At 41.1% G+C, this 26,610-nt stretch overlaps 1 protein-coding gene across 1 annotated transcript; it reads right to left on the bottom strand.

Moving 5' to 3' along the window:
* Nucleotides 1–134: 134 nt before the first annotated feature.
* tubgcp6 (tubulin gamma complex component 6) lies at nt 135–24,436 on the bottom strand. Its single transcript, XM_005451009.4, has 25 exons — nt 24,156–24,436; nt 22,890–23,695; nt 22,561–22,724; nt 21,739–21,952; nt 20,249–20,407; nt 19,799–19,920; nt 19,577–19,640; nt 19,366–19,475; nt 19,128–19,219; nt 16,967–17,106; nt 14,849–14,998; nt 13,231–13,312; nt 12,574–12,662; nt 12,300–12,415; nt 11,042–11,180; nt 10,916–10,963; nt 8,961–10,770; nt 8,361–8,522; nt 6,015–6,183; nt 5,159–5,300; nt 3,234–3,428; nt 2,465–2,597; nt 1,537–1,750; nt 830–1,023; nt 135–612 (listed from the first exon to the last, which is right to left on the bottom strand). The coding sequence occupies exons 2-25, from the start codon at nt 23,673–23,675 to the stop codon at nt 521–523; spliced, it is 5,586 nt and encodes a 1,861-aa protein (XP_005451066.1). The 5' UTR covers nt 23,676–23,695; nt 24,156–24,436; the 3' UTR covers nt 135–520.
* Nucleotides 24,437–26,610: the final 2,174 nt, after the last annotated feature.

The following is a 26,610-nucleotide window of genomic DNA, read 5'->3' as shown; positions in this document are numbered from 1 at the left end:
TTGTCCTAATTTTCTAGAACTGTGTAAACATGCATCCTTTAATAAACATGACTCATTTTTCGTACTTGTTTAAATGTTGTGTTTTCTTTATCCCACAAAAGAACTTTAAAAAGTACAACACAGACACACACACATCCAGAGAATAGAGATTTTATTTAGAAAAGCATCTGCTGTAGCATGTACATTTATCTGACACTTATAGTTTCTAAAAATATACACAGCTGTGTGCACACCTCAGCAAGTGATGTATTACAATAGTGTCATCTCAGTCTCTCACACACACTCACACACACTCACACACACACACTTATTCAGAAGCTGTTTTTAATTATTCAAGCACACATTAAATTCTGTACACTGATTCAGGACAAATGCCTGAATAGTTTCAAGTGTCACAGCTATGTCCTATAATATACTGCAGGCAGCATTTAAAGGTATTTTGGTCATGAAATAAAGGTGGGAAAAAAAAGAATTACAGACATATTAAACCCACTTTTTAGAAGAAAGGATTCCTTTAAGATCATGAGTCTTTGTAGTAGTTGTTGAAGTTGATGCGAAGCAGGAAATCTTCTAAATGTGGTTGATAGCCTCTGTTCACCAGCTTGGTCACCACTGAGAGAAGAAAGGAAGAAAAGAGACATTTTTTTAATGCTTTACACTCAATGAAACCAGTTTTTCAGCAAAATCAAAAATACTAAGACTCCACAGACTGACTTATTTACTTATTGGTGCCTCACGTGGACCCCTGACAAACCTCTTTGAGCTTAGAAGGAAGATAAACAAGCTTAACTTTCATTCAGACAGACAAAACAACATTCCATGGCCTTACCTTTGAAAAGAAAGTGAGAGTAATACTTGAAGGTGTTGTACGACTGCTGCATGGCAATGAAGCTTGGGTGCACTGCCTCCCCCTGCTGGTTGTCCCAGGGCTGTGCAATTAGCTGGGCCCGAAACTTGAGGATCAGGCTGAAGATGCTGTGGATGATGTTCATGACCGGAGCTGCTTTCTCTGTCAGCAAACCCCTGGAGAGTCAAGAGAGGCGACGAGTGCAAAGTTTAAGAGACATGACAAAAAACTTTGGAATGACTTTCAGACGGGCTGAAGTTCGACAAATACGAGTGTGATACTGACAACCTCTCCTAATGAGATTAAATCATTCATGGAGTTCAAGAGTTAGCCTCAGATTCAGCTGGAATTTTAATTAACTTGTTACGTGGAGGTTTAATTAATTTTAGATGAAATTATGGGAGCTAAATGCTACTTTGACATGCTTTACCCGTACAGAGCCTCAAGAACTGTTGTTAATCTACTGAACTGCAGGTGTGATCACTCAAAATGCTGATTTTTGTTGTTGAAAAATGTATTTCATTCAGAATTTTTGATCTTGTTTTAAGTTATTTCTTGTCCTCTTAAAAAACAAAAACTTAAATAAATCCGCCCAAAAACTAGTACCTAATCTAGGCATAGTCGACAGAGAAATCAAACTGCAATAATTACTTAAGCGGCATTTCCCCATTTGCAGTTCCAGCACTCACCTGAAGATGGCTCTGTTGAGGTAGTCTGCATGTGTACGATGGATGGCATCTAGGTCGTTGGCAGTGGCCAATTTGGCTGTGAACTCACTCCAGGACACTTGCAGGATTTGATTAGCGATGTATCCCTGTATCACCTTGACAAAATGCTGCATCTCGTGTCTGTACAGCTGCAGCTGATGGAACTGCACCGAGCGACCTGCGCCTTTCACCAGCGCTGAGGGACACAAAGGCCATCAGAACAAGTTATGCTCAGTGCTGCAAGGACTTAGAACATAAACATCTGCTGGTTACAGACTCTGACACGCAAGGATTTGTGGCTAGTATCAAATCAATGTAATAATCAAAGCCTCCAGGCTCTCTGTATTCTCTTGGTGTAACAAAAGGCTATTACAGCTGACTTTGGGCTCTGGAAACTTGTAGCAGTCATCTTTTTTTGTTGTTTTGTTTTGTTTTGACTTTTTGACAAAAAGTCAATATATATAAATCATTAAAGAAAATAACTGATAGCTGAAACTACATTTATGAAACAGATAGACTTTGGTGGATTATATTTTCCTGCATGTGGGACATTCATCCAGTTTACAGATGAAGACTACTAAAGGATCTGCCTGAGTCATAATATTATTTCTGTATTATTAATATTAATTCATTTAGGGTTTGTTTTTTTTTATCCTATCCTCCATTTATGTAGTCTACACTGACTTTAACTGATCAATATTACCTAACCCAGTGACGCACACAGTTTTACGACAATCCCACAGGTCTAAGGTTTGCTTTGTATAAATAAAAGATAAATTAATCTCAACATTCCCTTCCATGTATATTTTATAAACCACTGCAGCACAACAGGGGAGATTCTTAACTCTTGCTTCTCAGAGGTAATCTGGAGTTCAAGATGGGTTCTGAATCAGCAGCTCCGTCCTCTCACCTGTTCTCTTGAGGTGAAACCAGACATCGCGAAGGCTCCACACCATGTGTTTGAGCTGCAGCAGGAACGAAAACAGGCGGTTGTATTTGTTCATGCAGCTGTCTGTGATGATGATATTCAACGGCCAGTCGACCTGGGAGATGTTGTGAGGAAAAAAAAGGAAGAAAAAAGATCTAACCACTGTAAGGAAGAACGGCGTGTGGAGCTTTGAGTGTGAAGGAAAGTGAAGGAAAAAGGAGCTGAGAAAAACAGGTAAAGAGAGAGTGATGGATGATGTGGGGGAGGAGAGGAAAAAGGTGTGAGTGCAGAGACGTTGACAGAGGAGGTGAGAGGATTGTGAAGTTAAGACAGAGTGGTGTGAGAGAGGAGTTAGAGGTAGAAGAGAAATTGGGTGGAGAAATGTGGGGAAACAAAGCGAGAAGCAAAATACGAAAAGCAAGCGATAAGGACGAGGAGGGGAAGTGGGTCAGGACAGTTAAGACGGAGATCCGCCAAAAACAGGAAGAGTCTGAGAGCCAAAGGAGGGAACGAACACTCAGGACAATATGTCCAGCATTAGTCATTGTGCATGTCACCCAAAAGATGCGACTCCAATCGCTCTATGAGCTTGAACCATTTAAGTGCGTGATAAGCTCATTTTCCACACCCAAAGCAGTTTGTCAAAACATGACAGCCTGTCACAGTCAAGCTGCCACTCAGGCTGAGACAAGCACACCCATGCAAGGGTACCCGCTCTGCTCATTCACCCCATTAAAACACTCAGCCTCACCTTGTAGCGCAGCTCCAAGCAGTTAAGAGAGTCCGGGGCATGTGGGTGGAAGGTCTCGGGGAGGAAGCGAAGTGCGAAGGTGAAGTTTCCAGCCAAAGGCGTGTCCCCGTGTAAGCTGTACTGCAGGGCCTTGCTGAGGATGGAATTCAGGACTAAGGGAGTTAGGAGCTCGCCTGGGGTTTGGCCACTGGCCAGCTGGAAGGGAGATGGGGGAAAGAAGAAAAAAAAAGTAATGTGTTGTTGGGACGCATGTTCATTTTTAGAAAGAGCTGATTGACTCATTTTGGGTAAAAAGGAGTGATAATCAGTGAAATCTGCATTTAAGCTGGATAAACAAAACCTTCTGTCTCATGAGCATCAAGAGACAGGTGTACCTGATCATTTCACCAGAAAGGCAAGAAGGTGTTAGCAAAGGCTGTGCTTGTTAATTCCTGGCAGGAAGAGGTTGAAGTAAAGAGTCTAGAAATATCACACTGAGGCTTCGTGTGCTTCAAAACAAGCAAACAGGGATGGAATTTGATATAAATTGCTTACAAGGTTAAAAGTTAAACCTGCTTCTCTTTATGAACGAGCCCTAAAAGCTCTAAACAGAAAAGCACAACAGTGATATTCTTGAGATTTATGAAATATTCCATTTTTTGCAAACCTAATTTTGTATTCGGATGTTTGAAAATGGTTTGCAGTACTGCACGGCCACCTTTATAAAGGTTTGTACAACTTTGCTCACAGCAGATGAGCAGAGCCTCAGCATTAGTGTTCAAGGTGAATCCTAATAGATGCTCCACTTTTGTGCAGAATCGTCTTTTTCATTTAAGTCCATTAAAGATCATAACAAGCTCCCGACCAATTTGAAAAATGTAGGTTTTTAATATCTCTTCTCGTCATCCAAAAAAATGGATTCTCAGAAACCAGAAAACTGTCCACACGAATCACCGAGCACTCATCTTTTTAAACCCTTTTTCAGCCACTTAAATACTGATAGGATAGTCTGGCTTTAAATGTAAAGTGCACATGAAGATTTTATAATGTGTATGTGTTTTGTTGGTGGCGTGGTGCTGGACAGTTTTTAAGATTTCATGAATATAATATTATTTTGTTGTGCTTTTATTTAGCATTTATAGTTTATTTGTTATTGTGTCCACCTGTCCAGAAACTGCAGATGAAAATTAACAAGTGGGTAAATCTAGTATGAGGTATTATGTTTTTGTGTTACGATCCCTGAAAAACAAAAAAACAAAACACAAACAAACACCGACTCCTAAAAAGAAATCTGTCTCTTTAACTGCGAAATACTCCAATAAATGTACTATCCACTTGCTATGTTAGCGTGCAGTTAGCAAACAGTGGTATTTTAGACATTTTTAAAACAGAAAAAGCTCCCTCCAACCCCCGTATATACACGTAGTCACCGAGTCTATTACTAATATCAAAATATTGATCTGATGCAGCTTTTGGAAGTTGGGTTATTCCCGTGCAATTTACATGAGCGATGTTGTGAGATTATATGTGACAGAACCACAGTGCACACGCAGGCTCTAGGGTACTAAATCACATTTGCAGGAGGACATACGAACCCTTAGAAACTGACCCTCTGGGTAATGATGCAAGAAACGGCTGCTATCTAACTGTGGCGTATACATTCTAAAACCGTGGCTGTTTAGAGTTATAAATGACCAGAGAATTTTCAAGGTTACCCGTGCCTGCTTTTTACAAGCAGACAACATTTAATACATGCAGCATAAATAAAACAAAAGGCTTTAGATTTAAAATAAAAATAAAAATTCCCAAATGGAGACCGGGCATTTGACCTTGCTCTGAGATTCTCTTTCCTGTCCGCTGCTAGAATTCAACACCAGGGAGAAAGAGACAACCAGCCCATTTCAAATAAAGACAACAAAAACATATGAAGCACAAAAGAGCGTCACCTTCTCAAACAGCAGATCGCTGAGGGACTGCGCAAATTCGCCGTCCTCCATCAGCAGGAAGTGGCGCAGCGCCTCAAAGTGTCTTTCCACACCGAGCTCCACAAAAAAGTAGTCCACCACAGCCTTGTTCACTAAAGATACACTGGGAATGGAAGGTGAGGGAAAGAATGGCCAAGTTAAGGAGAGAAAAGTTTGTGAAGTAAAGAAGGTGCTGACTTGCAAATTTCATACAGGTTGTAGATAGGACAGGCATCAACCCTACCGAAGCTCGGGGAATATACCAGCCTTTTATTTTTCACCCCGTGGATAGCTTTCTATGTGGCATTACTTTAAATCGTCTCTCAGCAATTCACATTTATACAACTTTGTGATTTTGAGAAGGTTTTCTTTCACTGAGAAGTTAGCAAGGAAGAGTCGAAAATAGATTTCTGTCAAACTCCACTGCATTGTCTATGCATGGAATAAAAATGTGTTAATAAAAATTACGAGCTATGAATTCCAACACTAAATATTCGGCACCCTTTCTGTGTGCAGTGAGGGATGAGAAAGCCATTTCTTTTACACACAAAGGCTTGACTGCATGGGGTGCAGGAACACTGCAGGTGAAGACTGACAAGCTTGTCTAGAGTTCTGATGGAATCTTAAAATGGATGAAAGGTAATAAGAATTTAAATTATTCCTGCAGCTCCGAATATATACTCGACTACAGCTTAAGTGGCCTGAATAGAATCTATGAAAACTCACACTTGCATTTCTCTAAACATTGTATTTGGCTTTAAACACAGACACTCGGTACTCACTTGCTAAGGATGTTATTACCATTTCCTAACACAAACTCTTTTTTTCAGACACTCACTGTGTGATGAGCGGTGCAGTGACAGAGTGTTTTATAAGGACTGGCAGGGAAACCATCTCACTGAGTTGGACAGCTGTGGTGTCTGTGGCTCTGTGGAGTGTGGGGTCCACAGGAAGGCCCCAGGGGCCCCGCGTTACCTGCTTCAGCAGCTGACATGTAGGGGACGAAGCTGTGAGAGAGAGATGACAGGCATGTCGCTGAGGAAATATCACTCTGACGACTGCAAACAACAGTGTCGTGCTTCAAAGTGTAAAAAAACCCCAAGACATTTAAGTAGGTGAAAATGGACTCAAGCAAAATGTATTTTTCAAACATTTAAGCTGTTATGAACCAAATGATTAATCAACTTATTGAGAACCAAAGCCTATAAATGAATTTTGAATATACTTGTTTGTTACAGCCACTGAGCTACTATCTTAACTCTTTACCTGTTGAAAGCCCCCTAGCAGTAACCTTTAAATCTGTTTTCTGAACTGAGCTGTTTCTCTCATATTTCAGGCCTGCTTATGGACCAAAATGAGTGGGTTTGCGTCAGAAGTTAGTGAAGATGGTCTCTGTCTTTGCAGCTACCCTCGGAAAAATCGGGAAACTATTCTAGTGGTCGTCAAACCACATTTTTATTGATATATACCGAGGTGTCAAAACTCATCATTAAGGATCCTGGGGAGGACATCAAATCTTCTTTATAGGGGTAAAGAGTTCAAGGTGCTCTCTAATGTTCATTTCCAGCTCCATATTAATAATATTGGAGTTGGTATCTTATACTGTATCTTCTCTGTCATCTTCTGACAGAAACCTTAAGGCTGCCCTTTCAAAGAGCCTATTTTCTTCGGCCTGATTGGCCATTACAAAGTTGGAAAAGCAGGTGGGTGGGGCTTCTGCAGTCACAGCCAACAGCTGCATCCCTCTGTGACAACACAAAGGTCCAGAAGGAGAAAAATGTGTCAGTAACCGAGTGTTGAAAGTTGTCTGAAGTTTAGCTTACTAGGATAATTTGCACATATGCTGACCTTATTATTTGAAACTTTGGTCATGTTTAGTAGGGAGCAACCATTTTAACAGTATATATAGGATCAAAATAAAGGAAAAATAAATTAGGTCTAATTAAAAATTATTCCGAATATATACAATTACCATCATTTTGATTTTCTTGAATAGCTATCGCATTTACTGCAAGTTGATCCTGTCATTTTGGTTTTTTTCGTAGCTTCATATCTTTCATAAAACTTCCTAAATTATTGCTCCTGACTTTGCTCAGTGGTGTGGAAGACGTATTTGTCTGAGTAGATTTCCAGGACTGATTTCACAGCAACTCTAGAAACAGGGATGAATAATAGCAGCATGACTGAATGTTGAACACAGAGTGAACAAGACAGGATATTACTCCACCGAGCCACGAGGCATCCCACCCGAGCATAAAGCAGACCTTTATGAAATATTACTGCTTTTTATGCAAACCTTTGCTTGCTGATGGAGCAAATATTCAACAGCCTCTGGATTTGCAACAGTCCTGAACATGTAAAAATAATTGTTTTAATTTACATCAAGTATGTCCCACAAGCCTAAGCTGTTACACATTTTTACTTCTTTGCAATTTGAACTGATGTTTTAAAAAGATGTGCCCAAGGCCTACTTGGCGTAGGCTGCAGCTATTTTAATTTCTACAAGAACAGATTAGCCTTAAAGTGCTCCATGTGCTGAGTTTCATCTCATTTTCAGCAAAAAGAAAAACATAGCAGTTAAAGGAATTATTTGTGGTTCATTAATGGCACAAATTAATATAAATAGTATTCAAAAACGGAGAGTAAAAAAACTCTCTTATGAAATGAAAAGACAAAAGTACATTATTATTATAAGTTGTTGATATTTACAGCACTTCTCCGAGTGCCGTTCATGTAAAATTTTGGAATGAACCTTTTTCAGCTACTCACTAAGTATAGACAGACAGATTACATAGATACACAGATAGGCATACAGATAAGCTTATTATTTGAATGCACTGAAAATGCATTTAAACTGAAAGGGTTTTCTAAAACAAAATCCTACAAGCCATAAATTGAAAAAATTCTCTTGGGCACAAAAACATCAATGAGCCATTTAAATAGGAACAAACTGTTTCCGTTTTGCTGCTGTGCTGGATTTTGAATGCCAAGTACAAACTGATCAATTACACTGTATGCACCTAGGTTATGTTACCTCTTATCCACAACACACAAAGGAGATGCCACGAGCTTTGGCCAGAAATACTGTTCCCCCCACCCCTATACAAGTCGCACTTCACTTTGCCCTCAATAAACAAGTCCCAAAGGAGCCGTTCATTTCGAGCCCTCGATATTTTCAACTAACCCATTAGGTTGTAGCAGTCCTCATACTGTTCCACCTGGTAATGGGCAGCCAAAGCCAAGAGGTATTCCTGCTCGGACTTTTCTCCAGGGGACAACCCTAAGCAGGTTGTCCAGGACCCCATGCCCTCAGCCAGCTGCTCACTGGGGCATCCTGACACAAAACCTAAGGAGAAATGTAGAGTAATTACTTTTAACAAAGAAAGAACATAATTTGCAGAGACATCTCAATTTACACTACATAAAAAAACACTTTACACTTCCAGCTTTTCACACTTTAATGCAAAGAGTCAGGTGACACAAATTTTGCTGTTACAATAAAACAGTGATTACGCTAAGCTTCACACAAAAATGCTAATGTGAAGACAGGGTTAACAGGGGTAACACACTTCAGATATACTATTTAATACCCCATTACAAGCCCTGAGACAACAATGTGGATACAAGGAATAATAATTTTGCAAATGAACACTAAAGAGCTTGGATTCAATTTTATATCCTCAGAGTTCGTAACATCTTAAAAAATACTGAGTGTAACATGTGGCTAATTATGTGAATGTCACAACAGAATGTGTATGTGTATAATAAAGGCTTTGTTTCGTACCTTTGTTGTATTCGTTGCCCTTTACTTTCTGCTGATTTCCAGTTTCTCTGTCCTTCACCACACATCCAACACCAAGTGAAGAATCTGATGAGTGTCCATAAGTACTGCCTGGCAATGGGGCAGGTTGTGGCTCAGTCCCCAACACCACACAGCCTATCCCCAGTGTCGAATCAGACGAGTGTCCATAGCTGCTGCCTGGCAGCGGTGATGGAAGCGGTTCACTTTGAGAAACAACACATCCAACACCTAAATTTGAGTCTGAAGAATGGCCGTGGGCACTGCCGGGCAGAGGAGACCGCTTGGGCTCATCTCCTGAAACTACACACCCAACACCTAACGCTGAGTCTGATGAGTGTCCGTAAGAGCTTCCAGGCAAAGGCGACAAGGATGGTTCTGCTCCAGATACCAGACAACCTGGCTGAAGGGTGCTGTCTGAAGCGTGCCCGTGCTTACTGCAACGAGGTTTTGCTTCGGGAATGTTGGACACAAACTCACCAACTTTTATATTTGCGTCAGACGAATGACCGTGGATGCTGGGAGTAGGGAGTGGTACAACAATCTCTGATACATTTTCTCCAACTTTAATATGAGCATCTGAACTGTGCCCGTGAACACTGGGCGAAGGTAGAGGGGCAACTACATCTGGAATGAGTTCCCCAATTTTTATGTGGGCATCTGAGACGTGGCCGTGGACATTTGGAGTAGGAAGAGGAGCGACAAACTCTGAAACGTTTTCCCCAATTTTGACGTGAGCATCGGAAGCGTGACCATGGATGCTAGGAGAAGGTATAGGAGCATCGACTTCTGAAACATGACCTCCAATTTTGATGTGTGAATCTGATGCATGGCCGTGGATGTTCTGCGATGGAAGTGCAGCAGTTACTTCTGACACATACTGTCCGATCTTTATGTGAGCATCAGAGGAATGTCCATGGATCATGGGTGAAGTTTGACTGACATCTGAATGAGGACTGGAGAGAGGCCTGTGAAAGTCTGGCAAAGGAATATTTTTTCCATCTTTATTGTGTGCGTCTGAGCTTTGCTCTTTAGTGCCTGTCTCCTGTGGCTCCACCCCACCACCATTAGAAAGACTTGTCAGGACTTTGTGATCACCTTGGTCACCTTGCACTGTTGTAGTGGAAAGAGCCTTGTTAACCATGTCATCTTTGGATTGTCTGTCTTCTGGTTTACTTTCGAGAATCCCTATTTCTGCACCCTGTTGGGGTATAGGTGTAGATTCCTTGTGTTCGTTGCCTGTATTTGAGCCACTCCCATCCACCTGCTGTGCTGAGGCTTGTGACGGTTGTGTGCACACACTGCTCTTTTCAGACTCCTCTGGGGTGTGCTGGCCTAGAGAGCTGGACTGAGAGGCTCCGGCTAGCGGGCTAGCTTTGGTTACAGTTTCCTGGACTTGAGGAATTTTCTCTTCAGAGATGTGAAAGGGGTGGTTTTGGATCATGTCAGGCAGGACTACAGGTCCCCAGCGGGGCCTGGGCTGGACTGAGGCTTGGCCAGTGATACCCTCAAGTGGACTAAAGGGGGCACTAAAGTCATAGTCTACTAGTTGAGCTGTAGGACAGGCTTTGGGTAGGTCAGAGCCAATCTCCTGTAGGGCCATATCTACCTGCTGACTCTCAGACTTCGGAGACTTGGGAAGAAAGTCACTGATGTCAATTTCCTCAGAGATGAGAGCAGGGTCCACTGTAACCTGTGCAATCTTTGGCGAAGACAGATCGTGTGGTGGTGATACAGCTTCAGATTCTTGAGCCTTTGTTGTCTGCTGCACTGACAGCTCCTGGGTGGGAAATTCCTGTCAAGATATGTTAACAATTCAATATTATGTTTCTGGAACACACATCAAGTGACCATGAAGTGAAAAAAGATTGGATGTTCAAAAACTAGCTTGTTGTTTGTTGTGGAGGAATCTGTTGTGCTGAGGGAACAGGTGACATTACTTCCAAAGGAGGTCTCTCCTGACCCAAGGGATATTTTTCCAGTATGGCCTGGAAACAAATCACAAAAGGTTCAGTTACAAAGTTTTGGTTATATATGTCTTTGTTTTCTATTCATTAGTAACAAACCTGAGTTTTCTGCCTGTCATCCCTGAAAAAGTGAGCACGAGCTTCATCAAGTCTCATTCGCTGCACTCTCCACATGGCTCGTCTCTCTCTGCAAGCTGCTTCCTCCGATAGACGGCTATACTGAGCGATCAGCTCCTTCCTAGAATTAAAAAAATGGAAAAACAATGTTTAAGTAGCTGAAGGTCTTATCCTCAGTCGCTTACTGAAGTCTGCAGTAAATGCTTGTATAAATGGCCCTGCCATTCCCGAACTGACCATTAAGTGATTTTTTTTATATTTGTGCTCAGGTTTTATTCATATTTATGCATGACTGTGATGTATTAATGTCTTATTAAAGTAGTGCGTCTTATTTGACTGGCAAATAATTTGTACTGAAATTTGAGAGAAAATTATCCAGAAATATCCAAAATGTTCGCCCCATCGGAGCTTGTGGTTTAGAGGGACACTGAGAGTACTGGTAACCTGTGTGCTTATAATACGTGTTGGCTTTAATTAGAACTAATTTCCTCAACAAACTACAGGCAATTAATCAGTAAGACCTGCAAAAAACATGAAACCTGTGCTTTCCTTGACAAAAGCCTTATCTATCCACATATGAAAAGAATTTAGTTTTTTTGCCTAGCACAGCAAGAACTGCAGCTGTTTCTCAGATTTACAGTGTACATATTATTTATTACAATTTGCACTACTATCTTGGATCTTTGTTTTTACTCTTCTTTAACATAAACTAATTTTATTTTATTTGTTTTCTAATCACTGTTGTATATTTAACAGATATTAAATCATACAATATAAAGCTATCACTATGCACCTGTGGCACCTTTAACTGTGTTGTTTATTTATTGTAGACTGCACTATTTTTTTTATTCTTTATCCTGCAGCTGAAACACAGTTTCCCTTGTGGGATCAAGAAAGTATCCATTTATCTATCTATCTATAGACAGATAGAAGGTATTTATATTTTGAATAATGCAAAGGTTGCACCAAGGGAGGAGAAGTAAGGACGTGACCTGTTTGGAGGAAGAGCTCTAGATGACAGGTGTTTATTTTTAAGCTTTGGTACCTTCTGATCTCGGCCATGTCATCGTGGTAAATAAAAGCTTAGTGTTCACATTATTTGCTCATGGTGCTGAATCAGTTATGGAAATTTGGCACATTAAAACACGGGACACAGAACTGATGTCCCATCATGTTTGCATGGAGTAGGTTAATACAGTCTTTTCAAATAAAATCTTAACAGCTGTAAAGGCAGTCAGACCTAGCTCTCTGCTCCAGCTGCTCCTCCAAAGCTTGAAGTCTCTTTTCTCTGTCCCTCAGCTCTCTGGCAAAGCTGAAGTCGTCCTCCTCCTGCTTCTTCTTGGCTGCACTTCTCCACTGGCACCACACGCACATACATCATTACTGTTTATCACATGGTCTTTTCTTACTATCTGAGGATCACATGCAATACCTCACAATACACAGTTTAATCTAGGCACTCCTAGATCCCACACACTTTTTTTTTTTTAACTCTCTCTTTCATGTCTTACTACCTCTTGCTCCTGCTCCAGGTGCTGTTTCAGTTCCTCGAAACGCTCCCTCTTCTTGGCCTCCTCAGCCAGACGTTGTGACACCTGGCGCCCTACAGGAGGCGGGGGAGATAACAGTGAGCTGTTTACCCCTTCACACACACAGAAAAGTACATAACATTCTTGTCTGCCTCTCGCACACACTTAAACAAGACAACATCACCATCTGCCCCATCCAAACAAACTCAAATATGCCACTGCCAAGACACGCAAAGCGCATCAGGCTGAACACTCCCCACCTCCCCACCCAGCCACCACTGCCCCCCAACAGTGCCACACATCCTCTGAAGTAATAAATGATGTGAAGAGTTAGAGCTAAACTGTGCAAGTGATGATTAGATTTCACAACCCATGATACTGGAAAGTATTCAAAGCCTTCCTCACTGCAATTGCCCCATGCATCTCCTCTGCTCTCCCGAGGGGTGGGAATGGAGCTGAAGGAAGCTCTCGCATTTAGCAATCAACAAGCGAATCAGGCTTATACTTAGATTTGAGCCATTTGTTAAAGGTATACCCAGGGGGATATGGGTTATGCATGTACGTCATGCAGTATATAAAATTCTACTTACAGTGTGTGTGTGTGTCTGTGTGTCTGTGTGTGTGTATAAATGTTACACTGACCGCGGATGCTCTCCAGGGTTTTGGCTGCTGACTCTCTGACCTGATTGATCAGCTCCTGGCGTGCCTGCTCTGCCCTCAGGGCCTAACAATAGACAGAAAAAAAATATCATCATTAACAAAGATCTATGTCCCTGCCCTGTCTCTCACCTCTCCTCCCCCTCCTCAGCCAGAGGCTCACACAAGATCCGCCATACAAGCCAGGTTGTTACACTAAATCAAGTACAAGCTCGAGACTTCATCCACATCATTTTAATGACTTGCTGCTGAAATTCTCTGTACTTGAAGAGCAGTGCCACTTTGATGGATTGTGTACTGTAAAAAAAAGAAGAAGAAAGCGAAAAAAAAAGTTATCCTTTCTCTTTGACTTACAGGACAAGACCTATAATCAAACACTGTATATAAAAGATGGACACACCCTCTGGATCTAAAAAGCATAGAAGGAATTTCTGTAAAAATATCATTATCTGGATATGAATTGCTGAATCAGAGAACAAGATTTTAAGCAGTGGAAGCATTCTGGTTTCTGTTTTTTAGTCTGATTACTACTAACCAATCCTGGCTTTCTTGGCATGCAGGCTAACAGTCAGCAAAAACTTTGGACTGTATTTGCTTAACTGCAATCCTGAAACCATCAAATGCTATTTGACAGTAATCACAGTTTTCAACTGATTTTCTTTAATTCTGCATTTATTCTAAAAGTTTACTAAAACTAAATTTAAAAAAAAAACATTTTAATTTATTAGTGTAATCTGCCTAAGGAGGATGTATTAAGACTGAGATGTTAGCAAAATTGTAAATCAACTTCCTTCCCAAAGTGTTGCGTTTTTATTGATATATCTATTAAATTCACCCCAGCTGGTAGTGTAAGACTGCACACCTTTGGAGCAGGAGTTGCAAGTTCAACTCCCGCCTGGCGGTGGTATCCAGTAAGGGTCCTGGCTAGACCCCCCATGCTAAAACCAAGCCCTGAGATGGCACGGCCACGTCTGCAGCCTGTCTGCTTGGAACATTTCACTACATGTTGTACTCTGTATGATTGTGTATGTGACGAATAAAGGTTCTTTGTTGTTGTTGTTGTTGTCGTCCAGAAATGGAAACCAAACTGAATTGAAACAAAAGTTAAATAAAGACTGAAATGAATTAATGAAACGAAAATACAAAACTAAACTGGGTTCACAGATTAATGCGAAAGAACCTTAAACCTACATATACTGTTCATTTGGGAATAGACAGCCCCATGTAGTCCAGTGTAACTATTGTGCAAGTCTGCAGTATCCTCAGTTTTTAGTCAGATACAACCCTCTGTTGTTATATCTCGTTTCAAACACCTAACGTGACAACTGCCAAAATGCCAAACTTAGGCTTTAAATGCTAGTCCACAAACCAATGGATGGCATCTTGATGGCTATGTCCATCTTTTACATATAGTCTATGGTAATGATTTGTCTTGTTAAATTTCTTTTTTTCACTGCCTCGACTCTAGGCTATAGCTGAAAAGCTCTCATAAATGTAACTGATGATTTTGAGCAATGAGAAAATCTCAGACTCAGAAAAAAAAGAAGAAAAAAATAAATCACAGACATCTAAGATGCACAAGAATATCCATGTGTGTCATTACTTGTTCCTCCCTGCTGATAGCACTGTGCTTTGCAATTCTCTCCATGCGTCCGCGATACACTGCACAGTCTCTCTCAATCTCCTCCACCTCCTGGAGAGAGAAGGTGACAGCGATGCGGGGTACTGGCAGCTCCGACCAGCAGATGTAGTGCTGTGGACACACAGTTGACAGAATCTTAGTATCATAAAAAGAGGGAAAAAAAATTTCACGGATCAATTCGGATGACTCATTTGGTGGATTTTGACATATTTTATAACCCCAGAGTTTCTTTCATATGAAAATATGTGTTACCAGCTGTCTGAAAATGTAACTCATTTTTACAGCTACCAGCACAAAACAAACTAGCAATGAATTTAGGATGATGTTGAAGACCGGTATGGGAATGAATTTAAAATAGAAGCTATGCAATGACCTGGTTATGGTGGTGCTGCTGCTTTTAATTAAAAAAAAAAAAAAATCAAAGTGTTCATTATTCCATCATACAAATCTGTTATACTGTGTTTAAAGAAGAAAGCATAATGCAGACACTGTAACTGGCCTTGTTCCCGTTTATGATCTTATGACTGCATGGGATTAAATCAGAGTCAAACCTTCAGAAACTGTATTAATTACTGCCAAAATTGAAAAACTAAAATGGATATCAAAAGATCCCCTGGCCCCAGACTGCAGAAATGAATAATTACATTGCCTACGACATAAGACACTTCACAAAATATGGAGAGTTTAGTTGTTTTTTTTTTTTATCTAAATCACACCGTGCCTCTTTTGTGTCTTTGATTGTTTCATGTAATTATGTTTTACCATGAATCAGTTTTTGTACTTTTGTTGAAATATGTATGGTTTCCTATTGGTTTCCTGAATTTCTTTGTGTGCTTGTTTTGCATATATATCGGTTTTATGCTGTACATTGCATTACGCATTTCATTCAGAAGATAACGGTAACAAAGTATTTCTTTAATTAAAGACATGTATTCATGTGCCATATCAGCTAGCAAGCACATTAATGCCCATCACTTCACTCTTGTGTTTTTAATCCATAAATTCTTCCTAGGTATTGATAACTACCCTGCAGGCAAGAAAGACTCAAGCATCAGGGGAAAAGAACAGAGGGAGGAAAAGTTACAGAATGCCAATTAGAAACAAAGGTCCTGCAGCTTAGGTCATGGAGGTCAGATTGTAAAAAACATCATGCTGGGGAATCAGCAGGTAGGGAAGTTATGCAAAATACATTTTCATGAACACTTCACCACTTTACTGATTTTTCCCCTGGTTTGCTAAATAAGTGATTCATTTACTTACAGTTTAAGTTCTTTTTGTCAAATGTGAAAAATTTCAACATTCTGTTGTTGTGATACTAAATTGAATGAATTTGAAGTTTCAACTCCTGGTTGACAAGAGGCGGACCAATTTACTGGCAGGCTAATATTATCAGCTGATATTGGCTATTTTTCAATTTATCAGGATGTGTTTTTATGATGGATGATAAATGTAAGGAAGAGAAAGAAGAAACACCCTTCAACCATGTTGACGGTGCATAGTTTGTCCACCAAAGAACACTCTCCACTGAACATATGACTAGTGAAAACCGTTGGAGAATATTTCTGACAACCAACTGAGTGATTTAAAAAGTAATATTTCATGATACATAGGACAGCAATAGCAAAATTATTATTTCCAAAGCAGGAGTCAAACTTGACCATGTAAGATGAAAAATCAGCCTGACAATAACAGGAAATGTATCACAATTCTGATAACAGCATATTAATAAAGTTTCAAAGACACCACGTTCCCATCTGTTGCAGTAATGATTATTTTTTCCACTATTTGTGGCCAGTATGGAGTTTCAAGTGAATAGAATTTGTACTGTGACAGGAGAAACAACTGTGGCATTCAAATACAAGCAAATACAGTCAATTCAATTGATATCAACAGCAATAACAGAGGAAAAAATGGCTAGGTACTTTTAACTATTTCTTAACATTTTTTCTGTATTTACAAGACTCAGAAATACTGTACTGGGTAAATTAAGGCTATCTACGTTATATGTGGCGGTAATTTTATGCAGAATTCAGCTGTTGCATCTACATAAATGTGGATCTGTGGATGTGCAAAACAAACCTGTGGGCAGCAGATTTTGAGGAGGTTGATAGTCTTTCCACACACATACACATCATTGGCAATGTGTCTCAAGAAGACTGGCACACAATCCTCCACATCCTTTGAGATCAGAGTGTAGCCTTGGACCCAGAAGTGTTTGTCTGCAGGAATTCAAAGATGTCTATTACATGTTGTCCTACAATTTAGAGTAAGTAGTTTTCTTGGTCCATTATGCCTCTTATAACAGCACATCGTACTCGGCACTGAAACATCTTAAAAGCAATGGTGGTGGAATAATACCCAGCCCATACTGGGGCTGAAACTTTTCCTTATTAGTATGACTTACGGGGCATGGCAAAACTCTGGCCGCTTGAATTAACTCTTGGAAATTGTTAGCTCTTAGCTCAGTGATCCTCAGCAAAAAAGTTAAGAGAACATGAATGCACCGAGCTTCCAGAGCTCTTTACAGAAAGCCCGCGGCTTGCCAAGAAAGCTTAGCTGCTGATTGCTTCCTTGGCCGATGGAGTTCGAGGAGAACAATGACATTTGTGTGTCCTCCAAAAAAGCAAGAGTGTGAAGTGCAGAGGTTCGCTGCAGGAGTTGATGAGGTGTAGCCGATGAGCAAATGAACCTGTTAGCCAGACAAAGCTGAGGTGGTGGTCTGACCTTGAGTGGGGTGTTGCATGACGTACAATATTTGGACAGTCTTGATTCATGTACCAGTATATATATGGAGTAACTGTCAAAATGGAAATAAAAAGAAATGTATACAAAAATGTGTACAAAAAACGAATAAACTAAATGGGACGCTTTCACGCACAATTCTGCCTGGCTAACAATTTAAAAACCAGAGAACCAAAAAGCAGCAAAATCCAAAAGTTGATACGATCAAACAGCGGACATTTTTTTCTACTAATTAAATTATTAGCCAATTACAAAAATACATAGTGGTTAATCATCTGTTCAACTGATTAATCAATCACTCAGTGACTGGACTGACACACACACATATCTTCATACGCGTCAGTACCAAGCACTCATCTGCACAATCTCATACACACACACACACCTTCATGCACCAAGTTACTTTTTGCACAAAACTCAGTCTTTTGCACATCTATTGCACTTTTGCATCCTCACTGTCTTGTGTCTGTATTGTTGCGCTCTGTCTGGTGTTGCACTGTCTTTGTTTTGGTTTTTTTTGCAATTTTTGCACATTGTACTTTATGTAGTCCTGTGTTGATTGTTTGTTATATATCATATGTAGCACCATGGTTTGGAGGAACGTTGTCTCGTTTCACTGTGTACTGTACCACTGCACGTGGTTGGAATGACAATAAAGCCACTTGACTTGACTAATATTCAATTATTCTCAAATAATTTGGTAAGATTTGAACACTGGCCTTTTTCTCTTTTTTTTTTAACTGTTTTTTTCTGATCCTTTAAGGACTACACCCAGGACTGTGAACAATAAAAAAATAATATATAGCTGTTCATCTTCTGATAATAGCAACAACAATCAAATGACAGATAAGCTACAACAACGTTTGTATATAGTAAACAGCTATTGTAACGTTTTTTACTTTTCAAGTTTTGATATTAATGAAATTAAAGACATTACAGATTACAGATAAGATGACCACAGATGAGAAATAAGACATGACAATGAAAAGCAGTGTGAGCAAAGCAACATACAGAGACATACAAAGTCCCTCAGATCCTGCAGAGTACAAACGAGTCTAATTTGGCCTCAAAGCCTCTTTGGTCTCCTCGAGGGATCAAGTCATTAATAAAGTCATTAATTTTTCTGGAAGCAAAAAATGAATTCAGCAGGTCCGTGTGTGTCCATGGCAATTAAACCAGAACCAGAATGTTGTACCAGCTAAAAAGAATAAAGGGCCACTACTTATTTGTATGGCTTACTGAGTGAAGATATCTCTGGTTCTTCCAGCTGGGGTATCTGATTCAGTTTCCCACTGATTATCGTGCAATAACTTCATGACAGCTTTTATAGACACAAGGACAAATCCTACTAGGCAACAAACGCTGTAATAAAATCTATTTTTTTCTGCTCAACTATGTATCTGGCAGGTTTTTCATTTTCAGAGCCTGCAGACCGAAGCCAAGGTTTTTATACGACGACGTGTGTGTATATGTGTGTGCAAGTACTGTGTCTCCTCACCTCTGTAGCTAAGGTATTCCTCATTGACCTGGATCATGAACTCTCCATAAACATCACGAAACACGCCACTGTACACCCAGTCAGACACAAACCTAAGTGAGGCACAGGAAAACAAAACAAAATAGTGGCGTCACTCTTAGATAGATTTATCAACCAATTTGCTATATTACTAAAATAATATAGGGTATATTTTGCTGTTTTCAGGATGCCTGTCTGCATGGGGCGCATAGAAACTGACCGTGTGTAAGGTTCACAGCTGCTCTTCAGCAACGAAAGAAGAACAGGGTAGTTCTCGTTGCTGCAGTTATTCTGTGCTTCATTGTACAGGTAGGACAGCAGTTTAACACCCTGAGGAGAGCCACACGGCACTAAGCTGACAACTCATCTGATAGGCTAAACACAACTGTGATAGAAGACATACTGCAGTTTGCAGATAAAAGAGCACTCACCACGGGGAAGGTGGCCTGGCCTGCACCCAAAGGCCCATCCACACAGCACAGTTCTGACAGGTATCTTAGATTAAAAGAAAGCAACACATTTTTGATTTGCTGATATTTACATCAAGGTCCTCTCTGAAAGGATATGGCTGTACTGTTGACTAAGTGAGGTGGAGGTTCAAAATGACAAAGTTAACACCAGAAAACCAGCGTGTAAAAAGCATTCGACCTCACCTGAGTTGGCGACCCACTTTGCGGAAGAGAAAGCCAATGGTCAGCAGGCTAAGAGTGGGTGGTGTGCTAAGAACGCAAGCCCTGTAGTAATGCAGATACTTCCTCAAGCCACCGGTGAAAGCCTAAGAGATGGAATATATGTTCACAGATTAAAATGCATGTGGACTTTGCATGTGGATTTTGTTGCCTGCTATGGACTGCTTCATTTGGGACACTTTCATTTTTTCTTTCCCTATTTTTATATATTATATAATATTTTTAGACGTATTTATTTATTTTGCTGCGTACGCAAATAAGGTGCTCATGTGTTTCTGTCTCAAAGTGCCCATTCAGGAAGATTATTTCCAATTTCTGAACACAACACTAGTAACAACAGTACAATGCAAGCAGAGAACTTAGAGGAAATAATTTGCAGCGTTAGTGGTATTAACGATGCTTATGCAAACATACCTGGAAGACTAAGCCCTTCTTGTCAGCACTCTGCAGAGAAAAGCGGCTGAGCCTCAAATAATAGGTGCCGTACTGGGCCAATTCCCCCAAGAGACGAGACACGCTCTCTGGAGAGGCTCCCGACACACACACACCGGGCCTGACGTCAAACTGAACACTCTAAGAAGGAAAACGCATATTTACAGATGGTGGACAAAACACAATAAATAACTGTACAGTCTAATAAAATCCAATAAAACAGCCCGGCAGCAAAGACTGTCTTTAGTGCATTCGATATTGAATTTTGCCAAGGCTGTAGGAGAGTCGCGTCCATGGTGATTTCTGAAGGCACGGCTTCTGCTGGTATTATTTTAGACTGCATCACATAATCTGCTGTGTGTTATTTTTTCTTTCACATTGATTTTTTTATAGAGAGATATTTACAGTGCTTCAAGACAGCACACATCTGGGGGGGGGGCAAAACCACATTTTCCAATCCACAGCCTTGATTGCACTTGCAGTTAAGAAAACACCTCTGTAACTATAGAAACAAAATTTAACCTCAAGGCAACCCAATGAAGTAGGCAGGACTCACTTAGATAACCATATACACATACACATATATACAATATATTCTTTATATAGTTTCAAAAAACCAAAAGTGGGCAAGGGTGATGATTATTTATTTGGTTTGCCAATTTTATGAGAATACATTTAATTTCCTTGCACTGCCATATGCCCCTGATGCATTCTGCTGTCATTTACAGCCATCCTTGTTTCTCTCCTGTGCTCCGGTTTCACTGTGTGTAAAACCACTCACCATGAGCACAGAGCAGGGCAGTGAAGCAAAGTAAAGATTGCATTATTCGAGTTGAAGACAACTCGCCACATTACTGCAACTGCACGAAAAGCTTTCCAGCAAATGTTAATCTGCGTAAAACAACAGGGGCGAATGACTGAGATTTGTCGTTATAACAAAGAAGGAAGTGGGAAAAGCTCTGTCAGTCCCGTACCCCCTGGGGCCCCACCAGCAGCAGTCAGCCAAGGGGAAACACTGATGTTAATGATAAAAATATGCCGGAGAGTCAAGATAAGGAATTGAGAAGTAAACAAGATAAGTAGGATGCACTTTATGTTGTAAAAATAAGTATAATCTTCCGACAAAAAATAAGAATTTAATGGGAAACAATAAACTACCAGCAGAGCTCCCCTGGGTTTTTATGTTCAGAATTAGGAATATTTTATTTTATTTCATGATCATTTAATCAGGCAGCTGACTTAAGCATACACTTCACACTGTTACATTTTATGAGTCAGTACAGCTTGTTTATATGCATGAATTTCCCATTATATCACATTCCAGCTTCTCCTTTTAATCTGTTTTTCTATTTGTAGGCTGTCACAGCGCTTTTAGTTACTTTTATCACTTCTGCCTGACAGACTACTAAAAAACAAACAAAAAAAACAAATAAAGTGCATTTTAGAGACTAATAAAAGATAACGAACTGCACCTGGTTGAGAGGAAAAGTAGTAGAAGCCACTCCAATTAGGACGTTAAGGAGATCAGACACCAGTTGCTTCTGGGAGTCCAGGGGTAAGGGGAGGACAGGAGACGGTGTGCTCGTGCTCACCACCCTCATTTCACCCTCCCAAAGCCGATAGAGCTGGTCAAAGGCCTCCCTGCCTCCCTCTGTTAGATAGAAAGACTCCCTTTTTCCAGGTGGGCTAGTGGGACAAACAAGGCATTCAGTTCCGTTTTCCAGAGGGAAAAAAAAAATACAAAACCAAAAAAAAAAACTAAATAAGTGGGACTCTCCAATACCTTGATGACTCTGTAGTTAATAGTGTATGTGTCATTATGTCATTTTCTAAACTAAAGGCTTTGGTTTAATTCAGGATACTCTTGAATTCTGTATCTACCAGCTAAAGTGGATTTCTGTTCATTTATATGTCACAAATTTTGTTGTCATTTGACATTTAGATGTTTATTTATGTTAGACCTTAAAACCCAAACACAGACTGGTTTATTTTTTTCAAAAATGCTTTTTTTTTTCTTTTCTTTTCTTTTTTTTTTACATTTTCATTAGCTTGGCATCTTACAAAAAAGTAAGCAAGCTTCTATCATTCAATCTATCATTATTTCTGGCATTTTACAGACCCATCAATTATTTCAAAAAAGGCGGAACAATAAAACTATGAAAAGAATCGGTAGTTGCTGTCATATTATAGTGAGGAACTAGATTTACAACTGTTAGTGGGTTACAGCTGCTTTTTTTAAATATGAAAAGTAGTTTGGTATCCTTAGAGCATAATCAAACTGACACATCACTTACCAGCCAACAGACTCCCAGCAGCGGCGTCTTCCAGGCTCAAATGTGCGTAGAGCCTCCCAGATATCAAAGTCTGGAATGGGGCTAGGCTCTGACTGAGAGTCTGGGGTCAGGTTGGAGGCTGACTGGAAGCCCTCATCTTCACACTGATCTAAACAAGGAGGCACCTGCAGAGAACAACAAAGAGAGAGTGCATAAAGCAATGCAAAGATAAATTATTTAAATCAAACACTGTGCAAATATGAATACGCTGAGCTGCTGAAGTGGAAATGTGATAAAACAGCCTAAGCTAAACTAAATGCATTACTTAAGGATATAATATGGTGTCTTACTCGTATCGCCAACCCTGTTACATCAATATTACTGGGGATTGGAGGCAGATCTAGTCTTATGTCCATGTCCGAGGTGCGAGTGTGCTGCAGTGCTCCAAACAGTGTCAGCCTGGTCTCCTTTTCAAATCTTTCTTCTGCTTCTAGTTTTGTTCTCAAAGCTAGCAGTCCTGTGCCAGGTGGAGCATCCATCAGCCTCTGAGTTCCATACAGACTCTCCAAAGTCCCCCATTCCTCCCCACACACCAGACCCCATGCCCGTGCCTCCAGCCTCTGCAAGTCCTCACTTTGGTAGCTCCATGGTTGAGGCATCCGCAGCACAGGCCTCTCTCTTCTCATATAGTCCCTGCTGAACGAGGTAGGGGGAGGAGGTGCCGACCCAGCTAGGTTCACAAGAAGGTCAAGGACTGCATCCACTTCCTTCAAACCAGAGTATTCTCCCTCTGGCAGCCTCCCGAGCTGCTCTTCCAGCCTTTCTGCTTCCTCTCGACAGCCAGCCACGCGTAAATCAAAACATATCATCAAGACTTTATTTCTCGGTGGTGTATTAGCTGTGGCACTCAGTCCTGGTGCAGGTCCTTTGGTGCCATCTTGAAACAGCTTAGACAGGAGGGCACCATAGGCGCGTTTTTTAAGAGCCCTGTGGAAACTTTCTCTTGAGACTCCTCCCAGTGCTCTGCGCTTCCATGACACCCCAGAAAGGCTGCAGTCACACAGGGCACTCAGCAGTTCAGTGATGCTGCTGCTGGTACAGCTGGGCATCATGCAGTTGTTAAGGCTTGGGTTCATGGTAGCTCTCTTCCCTCAGCCTGTATGAGTAAAACAAACAAGTTTTAGGTGATTGCTTTTAGAACAACTGTAACTATAACAGACGTTTTCCTAACAACCCATAGACATCAGACAATAACTCAGTCCAACCAACGCTGGTGTGACAGACATATTACTGTTGACTACTTCCTTTATAAACCACAGTATACATACGTACACACACACTGTATATAACAGTGTGTTATATACACACGCACACATTGTACATGACAGTGTGTGTGTGCGTATGTATCCTATACATAGTGCGCTTACTCTGGCTGTTTGTATGTATACTGTGTGTCAGCTAACTAGCATCACTGTTAGCCTTTTTAGCTAACGTTTGAGATATCAAACGATATGTTTTTGTTTCTTTAGCAAGCCCTGTGCTATTCCGAGCTAAAACTATCTTTCTTTCTTGTAGTTTTCTATTTTCTTGGTGTAGTATTGTATGTAATAATTCACCTGAAAATTTGAACCTTGCATCCACCTCCAGCGACTCCTTCCCGTGCATGCTACCGTTTGTTGTGACCAATGTACCTCTGCATCGATTAGCCTTCCAGCTACGTTTAAGCGCAATAACAGTCGGATCAATTATATATTTATTTTGATTTTTTTTTACTTCAGCTACAAATTAATATGCAGTGTTGCTGCACTTAGGAGCCGAAAGCAAGCTAGGCGCCTCATTCATCTTCCATCGTCCGGCGCAAGGAAACAACAAACAGTATAGCTGCCTCCCCCTGTCTCTGATTGGACAATCAAGTTCTCCTCTGCAAATGACTGGCTAATGATACTGCAGAAGGCAGGCTGATTGGTCCGTTTTGTTAGTCCATCGGGGGATGAGAAAAGTGTCATTTGTAACCGCGCTTTGCTGCATTCAGGTGTCACACGAAAAATGTAATTTTGTCGTCCATGACAGGACACTTTTAAGTAATTGACGATAATTATTAATGAACACAACTCTTAACATAACAAAAAAGAGATATCCAGAGAAAACACTTTTAAAGCTAATGCAGCCAGTACTGCAGTTTTGCTTGTTGGGGAGTAAAATCGTTTAATAAATAGACGATTTCAATGATTTATCAGTAAAACACCTAAGCAGTCTCCACTACTTATGGGTGAGTAAATTCTAATTACAGACCTGATGGTTGAATATGGTCTCCTATTTTCGCTGATCAGATTCCTGAAAAAGCTGACAGGCACTCATGCTGCCTCCAACAATTATGCATTCCTAGTGTGAATGCAGTAAATGACCTGGGTCACAACCGACAGACTCAGTTTCCCAGAAATGGATCATGCAGTACTAACCATACCCCGTCCCCAATGGAGGTCTTTACTGAATTTATCTTTAAGTCTAAGACTAGGATTAATCCCTGTCGGACAAACCTGCTGATAGTTCTTGTTTTTCAGAATCAGAATCAGAATCGTGTTTATTGGCCAAGTATATGTGCAGACAAATACAAGGAATTTGGTTCCGGTAGATGGTGGCTATCAAGCACAGCAATGTAAAACACACACACACACACACACACACGTCTATATATACATTACACATGCATACACATACATACACAAAGCTGTGTAAACCAACTATAAATAACTAAACTTATGTACATAAAATACAGAAATGAAATGAGGTGGAATGAATACTACAAAATGTACATGAGGTGCAGTTGCAGTCTGGCAGTGGGGAGCAGTGTGACAGGTCAACTGTTTAGAAGGGAGATGGCGAGGGGAAAGAAACTGTTCCTGTGTCGGGTGGTCCTGGTCTGCAGGCTTCTGTACCGTCTGCCAGAGGGCAGCAGGTCAAAAAGTCTGTGTCCAGGGTGTGAGGGGTCTGTGATGATTTTCCCTGCCCGTTTCCTGGTTCTTGAGAGGTACAGATCCTGGATGGAGGGCAGGGGGGCGCCGATGATCCTTTCTGCTGCCCATACAGTCCGCTGCAGTCTGCTCCTGTCCTGTTTAGTGGCTGCACCATACCAGACTGTGATGGAGGAGCACAGGACAGACTCAATGACTGCAGTGTAGAACTGGGTCAGCAGCTCCTGTGGAAGACTGTACTTCCCCAGTTGTCTCAGGAAGTACATCCTCTGCTGGGTCTTTTTGAGGATGGAGTTGATGTTGGTCTCCCACTTCAGGTCCTGGGAGATGGTGGTACCCAGGAACTTGAAGATCTTCACAGTCGACACAGGGCTGTCTGACATGATGAGGGGGGGCAGAGTTGGGGGATGTCTCCTGAAGTCCAGTGTCATCTCTACAGTTTTAAGAGTGTTCAGCTCCAGATTGTGCTGACTGCACCAGAGTACCAGCCGCTCAACTTCCTGCCGGTATGCAGACTCATCACCATCCTGAATGAGGCCAATGACGGTGGTGTCATCTGCAAACTTTAGGAGTTTAACAGCTGAGTTCTTGGAGGTGCAGTCATTAGTGTAGAGGGAGAACAGTAGTGGTGAGAGGACACATCCTTGAGGGGCACCAATACTGAGGGTCCGAGTTTCAGAGGTGATCTCCCCCAGCCTCACTTGTTACTTTCTGTCTGTCAGGAAGCTGGTGATCCACTGACAGGTAGCTGGAGACACGCTGAGCTGGGAGAGTTTGGAAGAGAGAAGTTCAGGCAGGATGGTGTTAAAAGCCGAACTAAAGTCCACAAACAGGATCCTGGCATAAGTTCCCGGGCGGTCGAGGTGTTGCAGGATGTAATGCAGCCCCATATTCACTGCATCATCCACCGACCTGTTTGCCCGGTAGGCAAACTGCAGAGGGTCCAGCTGGTGGCCTGTAATGTCCTTCAGATGGGCTAACACCAGTCGTTCGAAGGATTTCATGACCACAGACGTCAAGGCGACAGGTCTGTAGTTGTTCAGTCCTGTGATGGTGGGTTTCTTGGGAACAGGGATGATGGTGGAGCGTTTGAAGCAGG

Source organism: Oreochromis niloticus, linkage group LG7 (assembly GCF_001858045.2).
Source record: "Oreochromis niloticus isolate F11D_XX linkage group LG7, O_niloticus_UMD_NMBU, whole genome shotgun sequence".
In the NCBI taxonomy this organism is placed as follows: domain Eukaryota; kingdom Metazoa; phylum Chordata; class Actinopteri; order Cichliformes; family Cichlidae; genus Oreochromis; species Oreochromis niloticus.
This window is presented reverse-complemented; position numbering and strand designations above follow the sequence as displayed.

Coding starts and splice junctions, on each gene's coding strand:
- tubgcp6 (XM_005451009.4), bottom strand. CDS start 23,675: ATGAACCCAAGCCTTAACAACTGCATGATGCCCAGCTGTACCAGCAGC. Junction 20,408..21,738: donor CTACTTTTCCTCTCAACCAG/GTGCAGTTCGTT, acceptor TTTCCTTCTTAG/AGTGTTCAGTTTGACGTCAG. Junction 1,024..1,536: donor CTCAACAGAGCCATCTTCAG/GTGAGTGCTGGA, acceptor TTGACTCTCCAG/GGGTTTGCTGACAGAGAAAG.